This window comes from Balearica regulorum, chromosome 2, assembly GCF_011004875.1.
Source record: "Balearica regulorum gibbericeps isolate bBalReg1 chromosome 2, bBalReg1.pri, whole genome shotgun sequence".
Classification (NCBI taxonomy): domain Eukaryota; kingdom Metazoa; phylum Chordata; class Aves; order Gruiformes; family Gruidae; genus Balearica; species Balearica regulorum.
The window spans coordinates 78,451,389-78,469,728 of NC_046185.1; the positions used below are offsets into that span (position 1 = coordinate 78,451,389).

Consider the following 18,340-nt stretch of genomic DNA (forward strand, 5'->3'; position numbering starts at 1 on the left):
ACTGTAAAGCATCCTCTCAAGTGGTTTTAAACTATATCTAGCATCTTAGGGTCTGCCTTCTTTGTACATCAAAGTAATACTTTCTGTTCTTGTAAAGTCAGTATTTTTATATATATAAAGTGTTGGAATTTTGTTTCAAAATATGGAATCAAACTATTCTAAACTTTTTACGAAGGACTCTGCTGCTAGGTTTACATTGCTTGGGTACACAGCTAACAGGGCACTTTCTCTTAAGATGTAGCTAATAGCTTATAGATAGTATAAAATCATATCTGAATTATTTTGCTTCTTATTATGAATTTAACATTGAATGATGAATTAAGGCATTTTTAAGAATATGAGCCTGTTCTGCTTAATACTTTCAACTAATTATTTAGATTAATTGTAGATGTTGAATGAGATTAGTGCTGAAATACCGGACATATCTGCTTGGTACATTACAGTGCTGTGTAGAAACCGCAGAACTGGCTTGTTGAGGATTAGTGTGGATACCAGAAGTGTTATGATATGTCAGAATAATGCTCTGCCTGGATTAATTAGTGTTGCATAGCATCTGACAACTTATTGCATTCATTTTCCCCCCCTCCATACCTGTTGTCTTTAGCTGTCTCTTGATAATGACACAGAAGTTCTGTTGCAGAGCACAAACATCTCCACATTTGCTTAGGCTGAAGAAGGATTCAGGCCAGCATTGTCTGGTGACCATAAATAACCTGGGAAGAGTTCTCATAAGCAAGGTAAGCTTATGACGATGCTTCCTTGGAAAACTTGCTTCAGTGTTCACCAGTTTGCAGCTGAAGGATAGTGTACCGAAAGTGATGTCCGGAGATTTGTTTCTGTAGCTACTCAGATGTGGTGGTGTTACTATATATAAGTGTGTATATATATATATTAGGTTTTTTATTCCTTCAGCTGTATGCTGAAGTGTTTCTAATTCCAGTCTTACTGGGTTTTTCATGTTTATGATGTATTGCCGAACTTTGGTGACCAAGATAAATTTAATTACTGGGTTTTGTGCAATGTGCTATTAAAAATGCATTGCATTCAGAACCTTCCATAGCTCTGGTTCCATGTTTGTCAACCCTTGCTGCTGCTTACGCTGCTGTCAGAGCTGGAAAATGCAAATTAATGTGTAGGGATGCCACAGTCAGCCCCTTTTGCAAATTTTATTTTCTTGTATTTTGGCTGAGCTGAAAAAGTGCAGACTTTGGTAGCTCTGTGAAGCCTTTACTGTCTACACTGGGGTGTCCAGCACTTGTAAGGGCTTTAAGGATTTACCAGTGGTGGTATTCAAACTCCTCCCCATACTTAACAGTGCTGTCTTGCTCTAATACCTTCTTATAAAGAATCAACGCAGTCTGCTATGCTTCATCCGCACTACTGTAAATCCTTAGTGTCTGTTATCTGCAATGTTAGGTGGATACCTGTAGTGAAGGTCTTAATGTAAGAGGCAGGCAGTGCTGGCAATGTACACTTTATTCTTGTTTCATCTGGTTTTAGGATCAGGGCAGCACTAGGCAGTATGTACTGTAGTATGCAAGGAAGAGGGTGGGAGTAGTTGCTTGTTATAGTAAATTTCTGGAGAGAGACTTGAGAGAGCATCGGAATGTGGTTGAACAGATTGTTTTCATGCCTAAAGGTTGGTAGGCAGCAGAGTTCAAGAGTAGCTGTTGAATGAATTGTCAAAAGAACAGAACATCTCTTTTTTTGTGGTCGACTGAGTTGAGTAGGTAAAGCTCAAAGTTTCCTTGCAAGGTGGATGCCTAATGTAAAGTTAGAGACTGATGCTTTCAGTAATTGAATGAAAGGAATATTTTGGCAGCAGTAGACTTGATAGAGAACATAGTACCAGAGGTCAGTCAGAAAGGGTGAGCTACGGTAGTAAAACATGTGAAGGCTTTGCATGACAGGTGCTCGCATCTGTGTGTAAAGGAGAATGGGACATGTTTGGAGCAGTTTAATCCTGGCATCAGCTTCATGATGCTTTTCACAGTTGTTAGGTTTTGGCAGTAGAGATAATTGGCACTAGGAACATAAACAGCTGTACTGAGTGAGACCATTAGAGGCCAATGCCAAATGTTGGGAGAAGAATATATCAACATGAGCCTGTGGTGATATTTCCTGGAATAATCTCTCAGATTTAAATGATCTGTGGTTCTCAGACTACCTGGGCTACAGGCAGTGCATTGTTAAACTTGTGTGTTTTATGTGTCAGTTTGTCTCATCTCGAGCTGGTATGAGCTTCTGGGATCAGCAGTGTCCTGTGGCAAGGTGTTCCTCAGTTAAGCTATGCATTATATAAAGATCCAGGGTTTTTTTTGTCCTGAGGCTGTTACTAGGGTTGTAGTTGCTGCCAGCCACAGGTCTGTGCATTAATGAGGCAGTCCATGAGTGGTCTTTGCAGCTGACTTGAAAGAGGGAAGGGGAAAGTTGAATGACCTGACAGTTGTGTATTTTCTAGTCTATTTAATCATTCCTTCTGTTGAAGCTGTTTCCTGCCTCTGGATGTTTATCACCTCTGTGTGCTTTACAGTTCTGTTGTATCTTTGGGACTTGGATAAACCAGACCTGTGTGTGATAGTGTCACAGTATTCCTACATCTTGGGCTATCTTGTTCCATCTTGTACTTTGTTTCCTGATTACTAACATGAGACTTGCCTGTTCTTTCTGGCTACTGAGTTTTGAACAGACCTTTTAACAGAATTCTTATTTAAAGATCTTGATTCTCAGTGTTTAGAGCTGGTACAGAGCCCCTCATTGCATCTTTGTAAAGATAGAATTTTCTCATATGCCTCTGTGCTTATATTTTTTCTATCTCAATACTAGCAGTCTCAAGACTGCTACTTTATTGTGCAGTCTGCATTTTAATGTCTATCTGCGGTTCTTGAGCTGGCTTATTCTAGATAGCCTTGCAGCCTCAGACTTTTCTGCTTTACTGTTTGTCCACTTGCCAGATCACTTATGAGGATGTTTGCTAGCATGAGGCACTTTGGGACTTCTCTAGGGACCTTTCTTTAATATAGAAACTAAGAGTTCCAGCTGCTTGCTTTCTGCTTAAAACAGTTCTTTATCTACACAAAGGTATCCCTTCTCATCCCGTGTCCGCTTAGTTTCTTCATAAGGACGTGTGGGATCATTATCAAATGCTGTTTGGAAATTCAAGTAGATAACAGGATTTCCTTTGTGGTTCACTGATTCTTGCAAATAATTCCTAATGGTTTTCTTTAAGACACTACTTCCATTTGCAAAAGATATGTTGACATCTTCATATAGTCATAACTATTCATGTGTTGCATTGATTCTGCTTTTGACTAGTTTGACTATTATGAATGTCAAAACTAATGCTTCTAAATTAAAAAAAAAGAAAGATTGCTGCTTAATGTTCTTCTGCTACAAATGCAGTATCAAGTGAGTGCTGCTTTTGGTGAATACCAAATTATCAAGAATAGATTTCTCTGCGAAGTATTTTCTACCAAAAAGTTGGTTTGGGACAAGTTCTCCCCATATAGTTAGGGATCAGGGGAACCTCTGAGGGATTTAAAAACAAAACAAAACAAAAAAAACCCCAAAACCCAAACCCACAAACAAAAAAACTCACAGAAAGCAACTAGCTTCTCTACTTGTCATGCATTGTGATCACTTAATTCACTTAATAGAAGCAGGTTTTTGGGCTCCTGAGCTAGTTTATCCTTTCTCAAGCATAGGTTTGCATCTAATTAAATGGTTCCTCATAATCCTTTTTGATATCCTTAATCTTCCAATCCTCTTTCCCTGCTTTGTACATGACTTCAGGGTTTCTGAAGTCATCTTCTGATGGAATCCTGTGACAAGGTGGTAGAAGCTCTTTTTTCCCTAAAATCTGATTAGTGATGCATGCTTTTGCTAAACAACCAGTGTGGTATCTTTAATAGTCTCTGAAACACCTTATTCTTCTGGTTGAGATTCTTAAATTAAGAAGCTTCCTCTTTTATATGGTCAGCTGCAGCAGTACTTAAATCCAGAAAAGGCTTTTCTAGCTTTTGTAGCCTTGCAGATACACTGACTTTAAATGTGCAGGCTTTGCTGGTGGTGGTGCTTTAATGGATGCATTTTGAATTACTGCTGCTCCAGGTTATGTCAAGAGTTGCTTCTCTTAAACGTTTCAGTGCATAACCTGGTGTAATGCATACCTGATCTACATGGGCATAATTAGTCGCTCATCACTAATGTGTTTCTGCTGTTGCAACCTTTCTGACTTGTCTGGGATGTTAATCATTTGCTATCTTTGGGCATTTGAAAAGAATAGTATTAAGACAGGAATTTCAGTGTTTAGCGGTTCTATTGGCATAGCGAGCTTGCTGATTTGGTTCCAAGGTTTAACATATGGTTTGCTCCTTCACTGATGCAACAAAATAATTATGTGATGTTTTCTTGATGGTGGTGGTAAGTCCAGCAGCCTAAGTCAGGAGTAATGTTGTGGTTTAGCACCATGCAGCTGCTTGCTCACTGTCTGTGTGTATCACATCCCCCCCGCCCTGCCCCATTGGAATGGGAGGAGAATTGGAAGAAAAAGGTAAAACTTGTGGGTTGGGATAGGGACAGTTTATTGGGACAACAAAGGAAGAGGAAAATAAGAACAACAATATTTATAAAAGAGTATACAAAGTGGGTGGTACATAGTGCAGTTTGCTCACTGCCTGGAACCCAATGCCCAGCCCCTCCTCCCTGGCCAGTTTTGCCCCTTATAAACTGAGCGTGAAGTCATGGTATGGAATACCGCTTTGGCTAGGTTGGGTCAGCTGTCCTGGCTGTGACCCTCCTAGCTTCTTGTGAAAATTAACTCTGTTCTAGCCAACAAACAGGACATTATCCACCCCTTATGCTATACTGTCTACATCATGCCCAGATCCTACACTTTCCAATTAATCACCACCGCTTTTCTTGTCTTACATGTATAGGCAGATATTGTTCCCTTAGTCCATGGGCTGTCACTCTAAAATGCCTGTTGAGTTCATTTAATCCATGACTTTGGGCTCCATCTGTCATAACAGTCTTTCAGGGCAGGAGATATGGTATGTGCTGTTGGATTGTTGCATGCTGCATCTGGAGCTCGCAGCTGGTATATCTGGCATGGCCCATCCCCACGGACTGTGGGTTGAAGATGTCAATTTCAAGGAAGTCACTGAGTGCTGGTTGCTGAAGCCAGTTTTAGTTCCTTCATCGCGGCATTTTGCTCAGTTTCATGAAAGTTCATCATTAATTTGGGTGATTCTACTGTAATACCATTGATAGGGCATGTAGCAACCATAGTGGGGATGACATAAATAGCAGAGTTATTTAGCAATTAACATCATACAGTTAAAATCATTGGTTATTCCCACCCAAAATCAGATCCCCTTGAGGTATACATCAAGTTGCTCCTTCATTCTGCATCACCCACCAAGTGCACCCAGGTTCTTGAGCAAAAACAATCCTGCAGATGGGTTTGCTTTTGCCTGAAGCAGAGCTAACCCAGACTGTCTTCCCTAATACATTCTTCATGTGTACTACAGGGACTTTATTGCTTTCTATAGTATATGGAAGTTTTGATTGGGTAGGGCCAGCTTGATTGGTAGGTCCTCTAGTGTTAACTAACCAAGTGGCCTTTGCTAAATGTGTATCCCCGTGTTTGAAGGTCCCACCACCCATTGCTCTCAGGGTAGTCTTTAGCAGTCCATTGTATTGTTTGATTTTCCCAGAGGCTGGTGCATGGCAAGGGATGTGACACACCCATGCAATGCCATGCTCTTTGGCCCAGGTGTCTATGAGGTTGTTTCAGAAATGAGTCCTGTTGTCTGACTCAGTTCTTTCTGGGGTGCCATGTCACCACAAGACTTGCTTTTCAAGACCCAGGGTAGTGTTCTGGGCAGTGGCATGGGCCACAGGATATGTTTCCAGCCACACAGTGGATGCTTCCACCATTGTAGGCATATGGCTCTTGCCTTGGTAGGTTTGTGGGAGTGTGATTACCCACTTGGGTTGTTTAATTGCAATGCATGTTTCACATTAATGGATGACCTGTGCAATAGTGTCCATGGTTAAGTCCACCCATTGATCACGAGCCCCTCTATAGGTTGCATCTCTTCTTTGATGGCCTGAGGTGTCATGGGCCCACTGAGCTATATATAATTCACCCTTATGTTGCCAGTCTGGATCTACCTGAGCCACTTCAATCTTAGCAACCTGATCCACCTGCTGGTTGTTTTGATGTTCCTCAGTGGCCTGACTCTTGGGTATGTGGACATCTATGTGACACACCTTTACAACCAGCTACTCTAGCTGGGCAGCAATATCTTGTCACAGTGGGGCAGCCCAGGTGGGTTTGCCTCTGCGTTGCCAGTTGCTCCGCTTCCACTGCTGTTAACCACCCCCACAGGGCATTGGCCACCATCCATGAGTCAGTATAGAGGTAGTGGCCACCTTTCTCTGTCAGCAATATCTAAAGCCAGCTGGATGGCTTTCACTTCCACAAACTGACTCATTTCACCTTCTCTGTCAGCAGCTTCTGCAACTTGTCCTGTAGGACTCCATACAGCAGCCTTTCACTTCTGATGCTTTCCTACAGTGCAACAGGACCCATCAGTGAACGGGGTGTATGGCTTCTCATTTTCTGGCAGGTTATTATACAGGGGGGCCTCTTCAGCTTGCGTCACCTCCCCCTCTGGCAATATCCCAAAATCTTTGCCTTCTGGCCAGTCCATGATCACTTCCAGAATTCCTGGTGGATTGGGGTTACCTATTCAAGGCTGCTGTGATCAGTGTGACCCACTTACCCCATGTATCATCAATTGCATGGTGTGTAGAGAGGACCCTCCTTTTGAACATCCAAGCCCAGCACCAGCAGTCAGGGTGTCAGGAGGAGCTGTGCTTCAGTACCAATCACTTCTGAAGTACCTCAAACCCCTTCATAGGCTGCCAATATCTCCTTTTCTGTTGGAGTGTAGCGGGCCTCAGATCTTCTGTATCCCTGACTCCAAAACCCCAGAGGGCGACCTCGAATCTCCCCTGGTGCTTTCTGCCAGAGACTTCAGGTAGGGCCATTTTCCCCAGCTGTGATGTAGAGCACATTTCTTACATCTGGCTTAGCCCACACTGGCCCAAGGGCTGCTGCATGAACTATTTCCTGTTTAATTTATTCAAAAGCTTGTTGTTGCTCAGGGCCCCATTTGAAATTGTTTTTCTTCCAGGTCACCTGATAGAGAGGGCTTACAATGAGACTGTAGTTTGGAAGATGCATATTCCAGAAACCCACAACACTCAAGAAAGCTTGTGTTTCCTTTTTGTCAGTTGGTGGGGACATAGCTGTTATTTTCTTGATCACATCCATTGGGATCTGACAGCATCCATCTTGCCATTTTATTCTGAAAAACTGGATCTCCTGTGCAGGTCCCTTGACCATATTTTGTTTTATGGCAAAACCAGCATTCAGAAGGATCCAGACTATTTTCTTCCCTTTCTCAGAGACTTCCTCTGCTGTTTTGCCCCATACAATGATGTCATCAATGTATTGCAGGTGCTCCAGGGCTTCACCCTGTTCCAGTGCAGTCTGGATCAGCCCATGGCAAATGAAGGGGCTGTGTTTCCACCCCTGGGGCAGTCAATTCCAGGTGTACTGGACGCCTTTCCAAGTGAAAGCAAACTGTGGCCTGCACTCTGCTGCCAAAGGGATTGAGAAAAACACATTTGTGGTATGAGTTGTGGCATACTGCTTGGCTGCTTTTGACTCCAGTTTGTATTGAAGTTTTAGCATGTCCAGCACAGCAGCGCTCATCTGCAGCGTGATTTCATTCAGGTCATGACAGTCCACTGTCAGCCTCCACTCGCCATTGGACTTTCGCACTGGCCATAAGGGACTGTTAAAGGGTGAGTGGGTTCTGCTGATCATTCCCTGGCTCTCCAGTCAATGAATCAGCTTGTGGATGGGAACCAGGGAGTCTCAGTTGGTGTGATATTGCCATTAGTGCAGCATTGTGGTAGCAATCAGCACCTGTTGTTCTTTGACCCTCAGCAACCCCACAACAGAAGGGTCTTCTGACAGACCAGGCAAGGTAGGCAGCTGTTTAATTTCCTCTGTCTCCAAGGCAGCTATGCCAAAAGCCCACCAGTACCCTTTTGGGTCCTTGAAATACCCTTTTCTGAGGCAGTATGTGCCAAGGATGGATGGAGCCTCTGGGCCAGTTGCAATGGGGTGCTTCTGCCACCCATTCCCGGTTAGGCTCACTTTGGCCTCCAGTACAGTTAGCTGTTGGGATCTCCCTGTCACTCCAGAAATACAAATGGGTTCTGCCCTTTCATGGCTTGATGGCATTAGAGCATGCTGTGCACCGGTGTCCACTGGAGCCTTATACTCTTGTGGGTCTGACATGCCAGGCCATTGGATCCATACAGTCCAATAAACCTGGTTGTTCCTCTCCTCCACCTGGCTGGATGCAGGGCCCCTCTGATCCTGGTCATCATATTCACTGCTCACTTCTTGCAAAAATGACTTGGAGGCTCCAGGAGGCTTGTAAGTATGATCAGGCCTTCCATTCTGTGTGGAGGGCTACCTGCTGGAAACTGGAGTGGCATTTTTCCTGGAAGAACCCACTGTTGTGATTGCTTCTCCTTGCAATTCACATGCTTGTGCCTCTAGGGTCGAGGTAGGTTTTCCATCCCACTTCATGTTCTCTCTGAGTTCACATAGGTAAAACCACAGGGTGCCTAGTGGTGTGTACCCTCTGTATCCTTCCTCTTGAGGAGAGGACTGCTTATTCCTAATGGCTGAGATACTGATTCGTACAGGTGGGGAATAGAACAAATTCTCTTTGAGTTGCTGGACCTTTTGGGACAGTTCTTCCACAGCTGAGACAAGGGAGAGAAGAGACTTTCTTTGTATTGCCAGAGTTGGCCAGCCACTTCATCCACCATTGGTGCCTCTTCACCTTTCCAGTCTGTTACTGCCAGTGAATTGGCCTGTGATGATGGTGTGCTCCATGCAAACTTCTGCCACATGGGCCATGTGCACTGGACTTTGTCAGGATCTGTGGGTAACTGCTTGTTGTCCAGGTCATAATAAACCATCTCCTGCATGACTAATTCCCTCAGGTACTGGATACCTCTCTCCATGGTGGTCCACTTGCCTGGATGACATACAAGATCTTCACTGAAGGGATATCTTTCCCTCATGCCTGGCAAGAGTTGCCTTCAGAGGCTGAGGCCTTCTGTCCCTTTTCCAATTGCCTTATCAATGCCCCCTTCTCTAGACAGGGATCCCAACTGCTTGGCCTCCTTACCCTCTAATTCCAGGCTACTGGATCTGCTGTCCCAGCATTGGAGCAGCCATGTGACAATGTGCTTGCCTGGATGACAGCTGAAATGTTTCTGCATATCTCACAGGTCACTTGGGGACAGGGATCGGGTGCTTGCCTCTGGTTCTGTCTCTTCCTGTGATGGTCCTGGTTCATCATCATCCCTTATTAAGTGAACTGATTTTTTTTGTGTGTATTTCTTCTTGTGTATAGGGGTGAGTGATATGGGCACAGGTTAGTTTTTTTTGCTTGTCACTGGGGTTTGAGTAGCCACAGTGCCTGTCAGTCTGTTTTCCCCCTCTTCCCCTCCATGGTGCTGCCTACTGTTGAGCAGTGTTTGGTAGATGCTGGCCAGGACCCAGCACGGTGCAGTAAGTTGTGCCTCTTCGGAATAGCCACAGCGTTTTTCTTTCAAATATTCTGTCACTTCATCAGGGTCCTGTAGTTGTTTGGGAGTGAAGTTCCAAACCATTGGAGGTGAGAAGTTCTCTAGGTAACTGCCCATACTCTCCCACATGCTGTGCCTCCCATGACTATCCAGCCTCAGGACAGATCTCTGGGTGGTATTCTTAAAATTTTGTAACCCTAAACAGGACTTGAAACACATTCAGGAGATGTAGCAATAAGAGCATGCTGCCTTGAATATCCCAAGAGTATTCAAAATTCTCAAAAGCTGTTCTAACTAGCCTCAAGGAAAAAGGGGAGGTAAAGTGGGAGAAAGTATTGCACTATGTCTTCTCCATAGATTGGGTGTGATTATTAATCAATTCTGAGAGATGCTGTTCAAGATACAGGCATGACAGCAATGCCACGTACAAATACCAGCTTAACCTCATGACGAGAGATGTTGTTATATCATAAGTCAATATCACACGGTACAGCAGAATGAGAATCCTGACCTGTCTCCTGGAGGTGATACACAGTGCTGCAGGGAATACCTACAGCAAGTAAGGATTTACTAACACAACCATGTGAACAAACAAAACACCATTGTGACCAGTGACTATTTAATATAATAAATGTGTATAGCAACTTTGTTTTAACATGCTCTGGTCAGTTCTGTCATTGTATCAACCCTTTGTGCCCTGTGTTGGGTGCCAAAAAGGATGGTTGTGGTTTAGCCCCAGCCAGCAGCTGAGTACTACTTGGCTGCTCATTCATTCACTTCCCCCCCTGGTGGTATGGGGAGGAGAATTGGAAGACAAAGGTAAAACTTGTGGGTTGAGGTAAGGACAGTTTACTGGCAAAGGGAGAGGAAAATAAGAACAACAGTACTTTGTAACAGAATATGCAAAGTGGGTGATAGTGCAGTTTGCTCATTGCATGGAGCCTGATGTCTAGCCCCTCCTCCCTGGCCAGTTTTGCCCCTTATAAACTGAGCATGAAGTCATGGTATGGAATACCACTTTGGCTAGGTTGGGTCAGCTGTCCTGGCTGTGACCCTCCTAGCTTCTTGCAAAAATTAACTATATCCTAGCCAAAACCCAGGACAAATGTACAGCTGTTCAGAAGCTTATGTAGCAGATCTATTTTGCCATGTATTAACTTGGAGAGGTGCATCAGTTTCTTTTCTAGTTTTTTGTAATGCAGCTCTTTCAGAGTACAATCAGCCATTAATAAGGTAATTGGTTGAGTTTTATTGAATTGACAGACTTTGCAAAAATAGATTAGGTTTTGATTCTTTTTCTCTTCCAAAATGCAAACAAATTCTGTTACTTAAGTCTGGAAACTTGCAGTGTGAATCAGTCCAACAAGCTAACAAGCTCAGTTTCTTGAGTGCATGAACTGTCAAAGTGCTCCTAAGAGGTAAAATTTAATTGGCAAGAAACTCAACCTAAAATTAGGACTGGCTCTGACTTGTAAGAGTGTGGGGCAAAGAGAAAGCTTAGAGAGGAAATAAGAACAGTACTATCTCTCATGGAAAAGGTACAATATATTTTATAAACTGTTCTCTTAGTTCTGTGGATAAGAATAAAAGTACTTTTTTTCTTCCATTCTCTCCTTAGTAGCTAACTTGCAAAGTAAGCTTGATTCTTACTTAATTTAGTATTTAGGGTACCTACCTGTAAAACGTTCCACAACTCTGATTCATAAGTTCTATATAGTTGAGAGGTTTTTTTTTTTATTCTGCCAGTCTTTGATTCTACTGCTTTCCATACAATTACAGTGACAAAGATAATTGTTATCTGAATAACGTAGTAGTATGAGACTGATCTGGTGTGGCAGTACAGTCTCTGAATGTAGCACTAGTTTTCAGAGTATCTGTCATCTGTAAGCCTACAACATTGCATGGAGCACTATTACCTGAGTGTTACTGGTAGTGAAGAAGACTAGTATAAAAAAAAAAGTAAAGGCACTTGGTAGGTGTTGTGAGCGGGGTGGGAAGAGAAGAATTGTAAGTTCATTTCCTTGATCATAGTTCTATTTTTGCTACTTTTGCATGTGTCTTAGTCTTATATCATACTGGAAAAAGTCTGTATCTCAGAGCAGACTGTTGCTTTCAATCATATATATATATTTTCTCCTTTATTTCGCTAAATTGTGTTCCTGACTTTTAGACTGTAACACTGATTTCAACTATTGAATGCATTTGATTGTTGTAGTGTAAGATTTCACTTGCATTTCCATGATAGTGCAATTGTGCTTTACAGTAGTTGTAGGTGAAGGTTTAGTTCAAGAGATTTTTGAAATATGCACAGTGGCTGCTGGGCCTTTCACCATTTAATCTTGAGACAGTGCAGTCCTCAGGCATGTTTCACAGTTCACACTTCATTGAAAGAACATATCCTATTATTTGTAACCTTTATTTCTACAAAGCTTCTGTTGAAATGCTGTCTATGCCTCCTCATTTCCTTACCTCCCTTTCATACTCACCTTTTGTGTTAGACCCACATGCTTTAACTGCGGCATCTATTATTTGCTAAGGATTCTTGGCTGATGTGTTAGACTTTTTAGTTAGAAAAACATTCTTTACTTGCTAGAATGAATATGTTTTAAAAAAGTTCCATGTAAATGATTCAGTCATCTTTCTATCTGTTCCTTTAGAATAAATTAATGTGCTTATGTAGATGTGATGTTGAAAAGAAACAGGATGCTTACTTGAGGGAACAAAGTCTCTAGCTTTTCACTGTCTAGTTTCTAGCTTCTTCAGGAGGAAACCAAAAGGGTAAAATGCTTGAAAATGCTGTATTAAGATGGTCATGTTGTCATATGCTGACTCTGAAGATAGCATTGATTCTTTTCCAGAGGGATGTAGATCAGGAAAATGATGTTCTCAGAGAAGTAGAAGCTGTTGAATTTAGGAAAACTGGAAAGAGCAAACAAAATAGAAGTCTGTTAAGACTGAGGGTTTGAGAACCTGTTTGCTAAGTGCCTTACAACCTGAAAAACCTTGCACATCAAAAGTGAGAGACTTACCAGAGTCACTAGGGCTCAGAGGGATGTGAAAGGGCACCCAGGAGAAGTCAGATCATGTAGTAAAAAATAAGTGAACTAATTGCATTGCTTTTTGTCAGAGAAGGGCTTAAGAGGCTTCTCACCAGAGCTTTCTTTGACTCCAGGCAACTGTCATTTTAAATTTCAGTAAGGAATGTTTAAATCCATCAGCAGAATAACTGTTGTACAGCCATGTCTGGTGGTATATGCTGAAGAATTCCAGAGGAACTTAACCATGAAACCACATCATATGGTTTGAACTTTAAATGATTTTTGATTATTTAGCTCTTGTGCTGTTGTCCCATGCAAACTGAAGCATTAAATGAAGTGTTGCCTTGCCAGTGCAAGGTAGAAAGCTGACTTAGAAAATACATCAGGGAAGGAAATGTAGACTAGTGATGGGTGGTATTCTTTTGAGTTTTTCATGATGTGATTAAGAATTGCAACAGTGTTAATCATCTGAACAGAAGCTCAGTGGGGCATTGAAGTGAGAGAGTGCTTGTGGGCTTGCTGTTTTTCTGACCTTGCTGACACACCAGGGGCTGCTTTTGAAAGACTGTGCTGTGTATAGTAGAGGCCACAGTGTGATCCCTTCTATTCTCCTCCTTCCCTAACCCTAATATGGGATGGCTACTGTAAACACATTTTTTTTCCAGGAATGTCTGGATCTTCTGGAGTAGTTGGATGGGGTTGATACCATAACAAAACAGAAGTTATTTGTGTGATTAAACATAAAGAAAGGGGCCAGTGCATGCTTTGTTAAAGGTAGTTGTGTCTCGCAGGTCTCATTTTCTTGAAGGATTCATTGTTAATCCTTATTCATGTGGCCAGTCTGATAACACAGAACTGTTGGATTTTTTCAGAAGAATGTTTCTGAGATTCTTTTCTGAAGACTTTGTAAAAACTCAACAGTCACAGACTTGCTGGGCTTATGGGTTAACTGCTTAGAAGTAACCAAAGGAAAGAATAAATTATTTACTTTATAATAAGGGAAGGTTACCAGTAGAATTACTCAGCTCTGCTTCATATATTCATAAATACCTGGAGGGAAGAAATGAATGAGAAAAGGATAGAAAGGATAATAGAAAGCTACAGCTGACTGCAGACAGTCACAGTGGGAGTTCATTCTCCATTAGGTTATAAAATTGCTGATAAAATTAAATTCTAGTAAATATGGAATCATGAATCTGAAGAAAAATAATTCTGGCTGAATATACCCAGTGGGCGGGCTTTATGTCGGTGGTTATTGTTCAGAAAACACCTTGAAGGTCCTTTATAATGGTTTCTTTTAAAGAGCAGCTGTATGTTCAGATATCCTCAAATAGCAGGGGTTTTTTTGCAAAGATATGGACGATAAAATGAAAACAGATGTGTGTCATGGACTGAATGGTGTAATTATGTATTGACTGTGCATTTCTGGCCACCTGTCAGAAAACATGGTGCAACTGAAAACAAACTGAAGAAGGTTAGCAGTGATCAAACTTTGGACCTGATCCTGAGGATTGCTAGCCTGAAAAAGAGTTTGTGAATAGAGACAAGTGGATATGAATTGAGAGCCTCAGAAGTGTTTCATTTGGAGATGAACTACCAGTAATAACTTTTTCCTCCTCAAGAAAAAGAGCATTAGATAAAATCATTAACAGGCAGCAGTTTAAAATAAAGCAGTTATGTATTATGATGCATTCTTGAATTCTCATAGAATGCCATGAATTACAAAAGCATAAATGGACTAAAAAGACCTGGAAAAATCAGTGGAAGAAAAGTCCTTCGAGCTAATACACATTATGGTTAGGATCCACCCCAAAAGTATGCCAAATGAAATTACTGGACACTTGGAAGGATTGCTGCAAGGGAGTTGGATAAATGCTTTGTCTTTTCTTGCTTTCACCCTGTATCTGGCTACTGCTGATTTTTATAAGCAGGACAATGTGGAGTCTTCAGTTTGGCCCCACTGCTGTTAGGTGTATTCAAGTATTTTCTTCATTGGTCTTGTCATCTTAGGGAAAATAAAAGCATATTTTCTAGAAACAAAATAAAAAAGTAGCATGTTAGTCTGTATTTTCTGTCTTGCTCTGAATTTTTGAAATCGGCTAGATTGATCAACAAATTAAAATGTTTAGTTAAGTCTGCTGTGTAGTTAAATATTCAATTATGGATCCAGGCCCAGTTTACGATAAGAGAAAGGGCGAACAGTAATTCTAAATATGTTGCTTTTTAGAAGTATTTTTGTGCTTTACTGCTAAAATCTCTTCATGTATTGAAAGGAATTCTGACACTTAAAAATTGGGCATATGGTCTGTTGGAGGCTATCTGTTACAGTGCGAATTCTCTACTAAAATGAGTTGCGAAAGTCTCAGAGTTAAGAGTTCTGCTAGAGATGTGTAAAATTTTCCTTTTGGAAGGCTGTGTTAACTAAGGGTTGACCATGGTTGTTTGTTTGTGGTGTGGTTTTTTTTTTTTAAGGACAGTAATTAGATCTCACTACAATGTTGAATTGATACATTTCTTGAATTAGAAATCTTACAAATATGTCAACATCAAAAAATTCTTTGTAAAATATCACAGCAGTAATGATTTGCATTTTTTTGCTTGGCATGGCTTGATGGCTTTCCGTTGAAAGCAAACAACATTCACCTGAAAACTCGAATTGGTCTTTCAAATTTGGCAGCGAGTGTTCTGTAGTATTGGGAGACGGGAAACAAAAGGACTTAACAGGTGTATAAAGATCCAGTGTCAGAACTCCTCATGTAACACTAATATTAATGTGCTTTACACTTGAGAATATATTTAACACTTCTCACTTTGAGTAGTTCAGTTGGAAGGTCACTTCCTATATGCATGAATGGCTAATAAAGGGCTTGAATGGTCAAAGGAATCCCTGTTTGTCAAAGTGGACATTTTCATGTCAAGGAATACTTACGTGTCCCTTTTTATTGCCCTATACAAAAACCATTAATGCCAGTGCCTTTTTCCAAGTCTGTGTAAGCTTCCACCTATGCAGAATTAAGAACCCCTGGAAGAATAAACCTACTTGAAGATTTTTTTTTTCTTGTCCTGCTTCACATTTGGATCATTGCGTAGTTTTTAAGACTATGCTTTGGTTTTGAAAGAAAATAATCCTTGAATTTGACCTTCACTGTTGAGCCAGTAAGAAGGTTAGTAAATGTCTACTAGTTTTTGTGTCTGGTGTCTTGACATTTTCAGCATTTAGGTAATGTAACAAGGGCTGATGTGTAGGTATTGTTGAGATTACTGTGAGGTGCTGCCATGAAAATCAAGTATGAACGTATCTGTCCCAGATCCCAAATCCTTCAGTTTCCCATATGAAAGTCTAATTGTTCTGACATTCATCTTTCTTGAAAGTACCGCTTGGTTAAATGATGATGTTAAATTAAACTTATGGCCTATTTTTGTTGAAATATATCATAATAGTTAAATCATCGTTAGAACTGATGCTACTTTCTCCTTTAGACTCCATGAAGAAATAATTGACTTCTATGACTTCATGTCCCCTCGTCCTGAAGAAGCAGCTATGAGAAGAGAAGTGGTGAAAAGAATAGAAACAGTCATCAAAGATCTTTGGCCTACAGCTGACGTGAGTGTAATTTAAGTGTTGATTTGCTTCTCTAGTAAATTGTAGAGCTCTGTTCACTTAACCTTGCTATTATCTTTCTATGTTTTAGAAATGAACAGATAAGATGTCAAAATTAAGGCAATTGACTTAATATCACAGCTCTTGCAGTACTTGGCAGTTTATTTTAAAAAGTGGAGGAAGTTTAAAACCTAGACTTCAGGTTAATGAAGGCTATTGATAATTTTTTCATTTTGAGAACTGGGGATGTGAAGAACTGTCCACTTTAAGTGCATTTCTTAAAGTAAAAGCTTATTAAATTGACTGTCTCTGCATAACTTCAGTTTGAATATTAAATGATACTGACTACCTATGTATCTATTTCTGCAAGGAGTCCTGACTCTGTGGATATTTGTAAATATAAATATTTTACAAAAGAACAGTTAAAGCTCCCAGATTTTTTTTGTACTCTTCACAAATTTGACATTTGGGAAATTACTTTAGCCCTGCTTTAATGGGAAAATTGGACTTGACTTCCTGAGATAACTTGCACTGAAGTTGTATTTTTCAAACCCTTTATTACCCCAAGAGTAAGTTTCCTTCAAACAAAAAAACATCCAAAAGGAATGTAATGTAAACTGTATTTTTAGCATCACATTTCTGATTACCACGTAATAGTGTTGTCATTAACATGCAGAAAAACATTTCAACCCACTGTGATTTCATAGCCTTCCATGATGAAGTGTGAGGGCTGTGGCCACAATACTGAGCAGAAGATACTGTAAAGCTCATCTACTTTGTCCTCACTTGTGATTTTTCTTAGTAATAACTTCTGTTGAACTGGAAATAAACAGTGAAAAGGACTCTGCTGCTAGCAGGATTGGTAGTCATTTAATGATTAAAAAACCCCACACAATCTTCTCTAAAGTTACATCTATAAGTGAAAGTGTATTTGTACAGGCTTAACAGAGTATGTAGTAAAGTAAATTCAATAACTTTTTTACTGGGCTGTATCCTTAACAGATCCAGAAAAATCTTTAAGTCTTGTGAAAGTAAAATTAAGTGAGCATTCATAATTGCAAGATATTTCACTGGTGTGGGTTTTTTCCAGGTCCAGATATTTGGCAGCTTTAGTACAGGGCTTTATCTTCCAACCAGGTAAGTGATAATTTACTTTATATAAGCTTGTTGTATTTTAAGAGTAATGGTAAATTTCAAAGGGGAATTTAGACTGGAATTTGTAAACCTATCAAACTTACAGTAGAATTTTAGCCTAATGTCCTATGTGACAAAGGGAAGAGCTTTTGAACTTACAGATGTGAGATAAGTATTTGATATATCATTGTACTTTTCTAGGTACTTACTGACACTTAGGTGAATTACCTTTTCTTCCTTGCGTTTGGGGTTAGTCTTTGGTTCTTTGTTTTCAAGACACAGTGAATGTTTAGTATTCCCTATGTAAAGATCATATTTTAAATAAGGTGAATTATAGAGAGTGTGTCACTTATCACAGAGTTACTGTGCAAAGTCAGAGGAGTCATCACAGCTGCGTTTTCCCACTTTTTTGAGAGCAAAATGTCTTTTAGTTTATTGTTCTATATTGCTTAATGGTTGAGTAGATGGACGCGGAAAACCTGTGTAGCTGTGTCTTAAAGACTATATTGTCTTTACATTAATTAAATTTTCAGTAGGAAAGCACTGGAAATTTCATTTCCATGAATAACAATCACTGATAAAAATTATTTGAACTATTAACATGCCTGTCAACATGGGTAGGTGAGGGATGGAGTTAGACTGTGGAAGTCAGGGGAGGGAACATGAAAGGTAAAAGGGAGAGGAGCTCAAAGAACTCATCAAAGAACTGGAAGCAAGAAACTAGAATACTACCTTAAGTCCTAAAGCACACTAGACCATCTCTTACTTAGCATTGCTAAAGGAAGCTTATTGGGAACCTAGATTAAAAGTTGCAAAATAGTCACCCTGGAGGACTTGTAATATGTAGAATGCCAATTTTACCTTTTTTTGTGTG

The 18,340-nt window shown here is 40.6% G+C and overlaps 1 protein-coding gene across 4 annotated transcripts in view; it reads left to right on the plus strand.

Annotated features, from left to right (window-relative positions):
• The window catches only part of TENT4A (terminal nucleotidyltransferase 4A), a 68,277-nt gene that overhangs the window by 4,426 nt on the left and 45,511 nt on the right, over positions 1-18,340 (plus strand). For all 4 annotated transcript variants that reach the window (XM_075744773.1, XM_075744772.1, XM_075744776.1 and 1 more), the window contains exons 2-3: positions 16,212-16,335; positions 17,423-17,469. In XM_075744773.1, the coding sequence (XP_075600888.1) occupies positions 16,212-16,335; positions 17,423-17,469 (171 nt within the window). The remainder of the gene's footprint in view (positions 1-16,211; positions 16,336-17,422; positions 17,470-18,340) is intronic.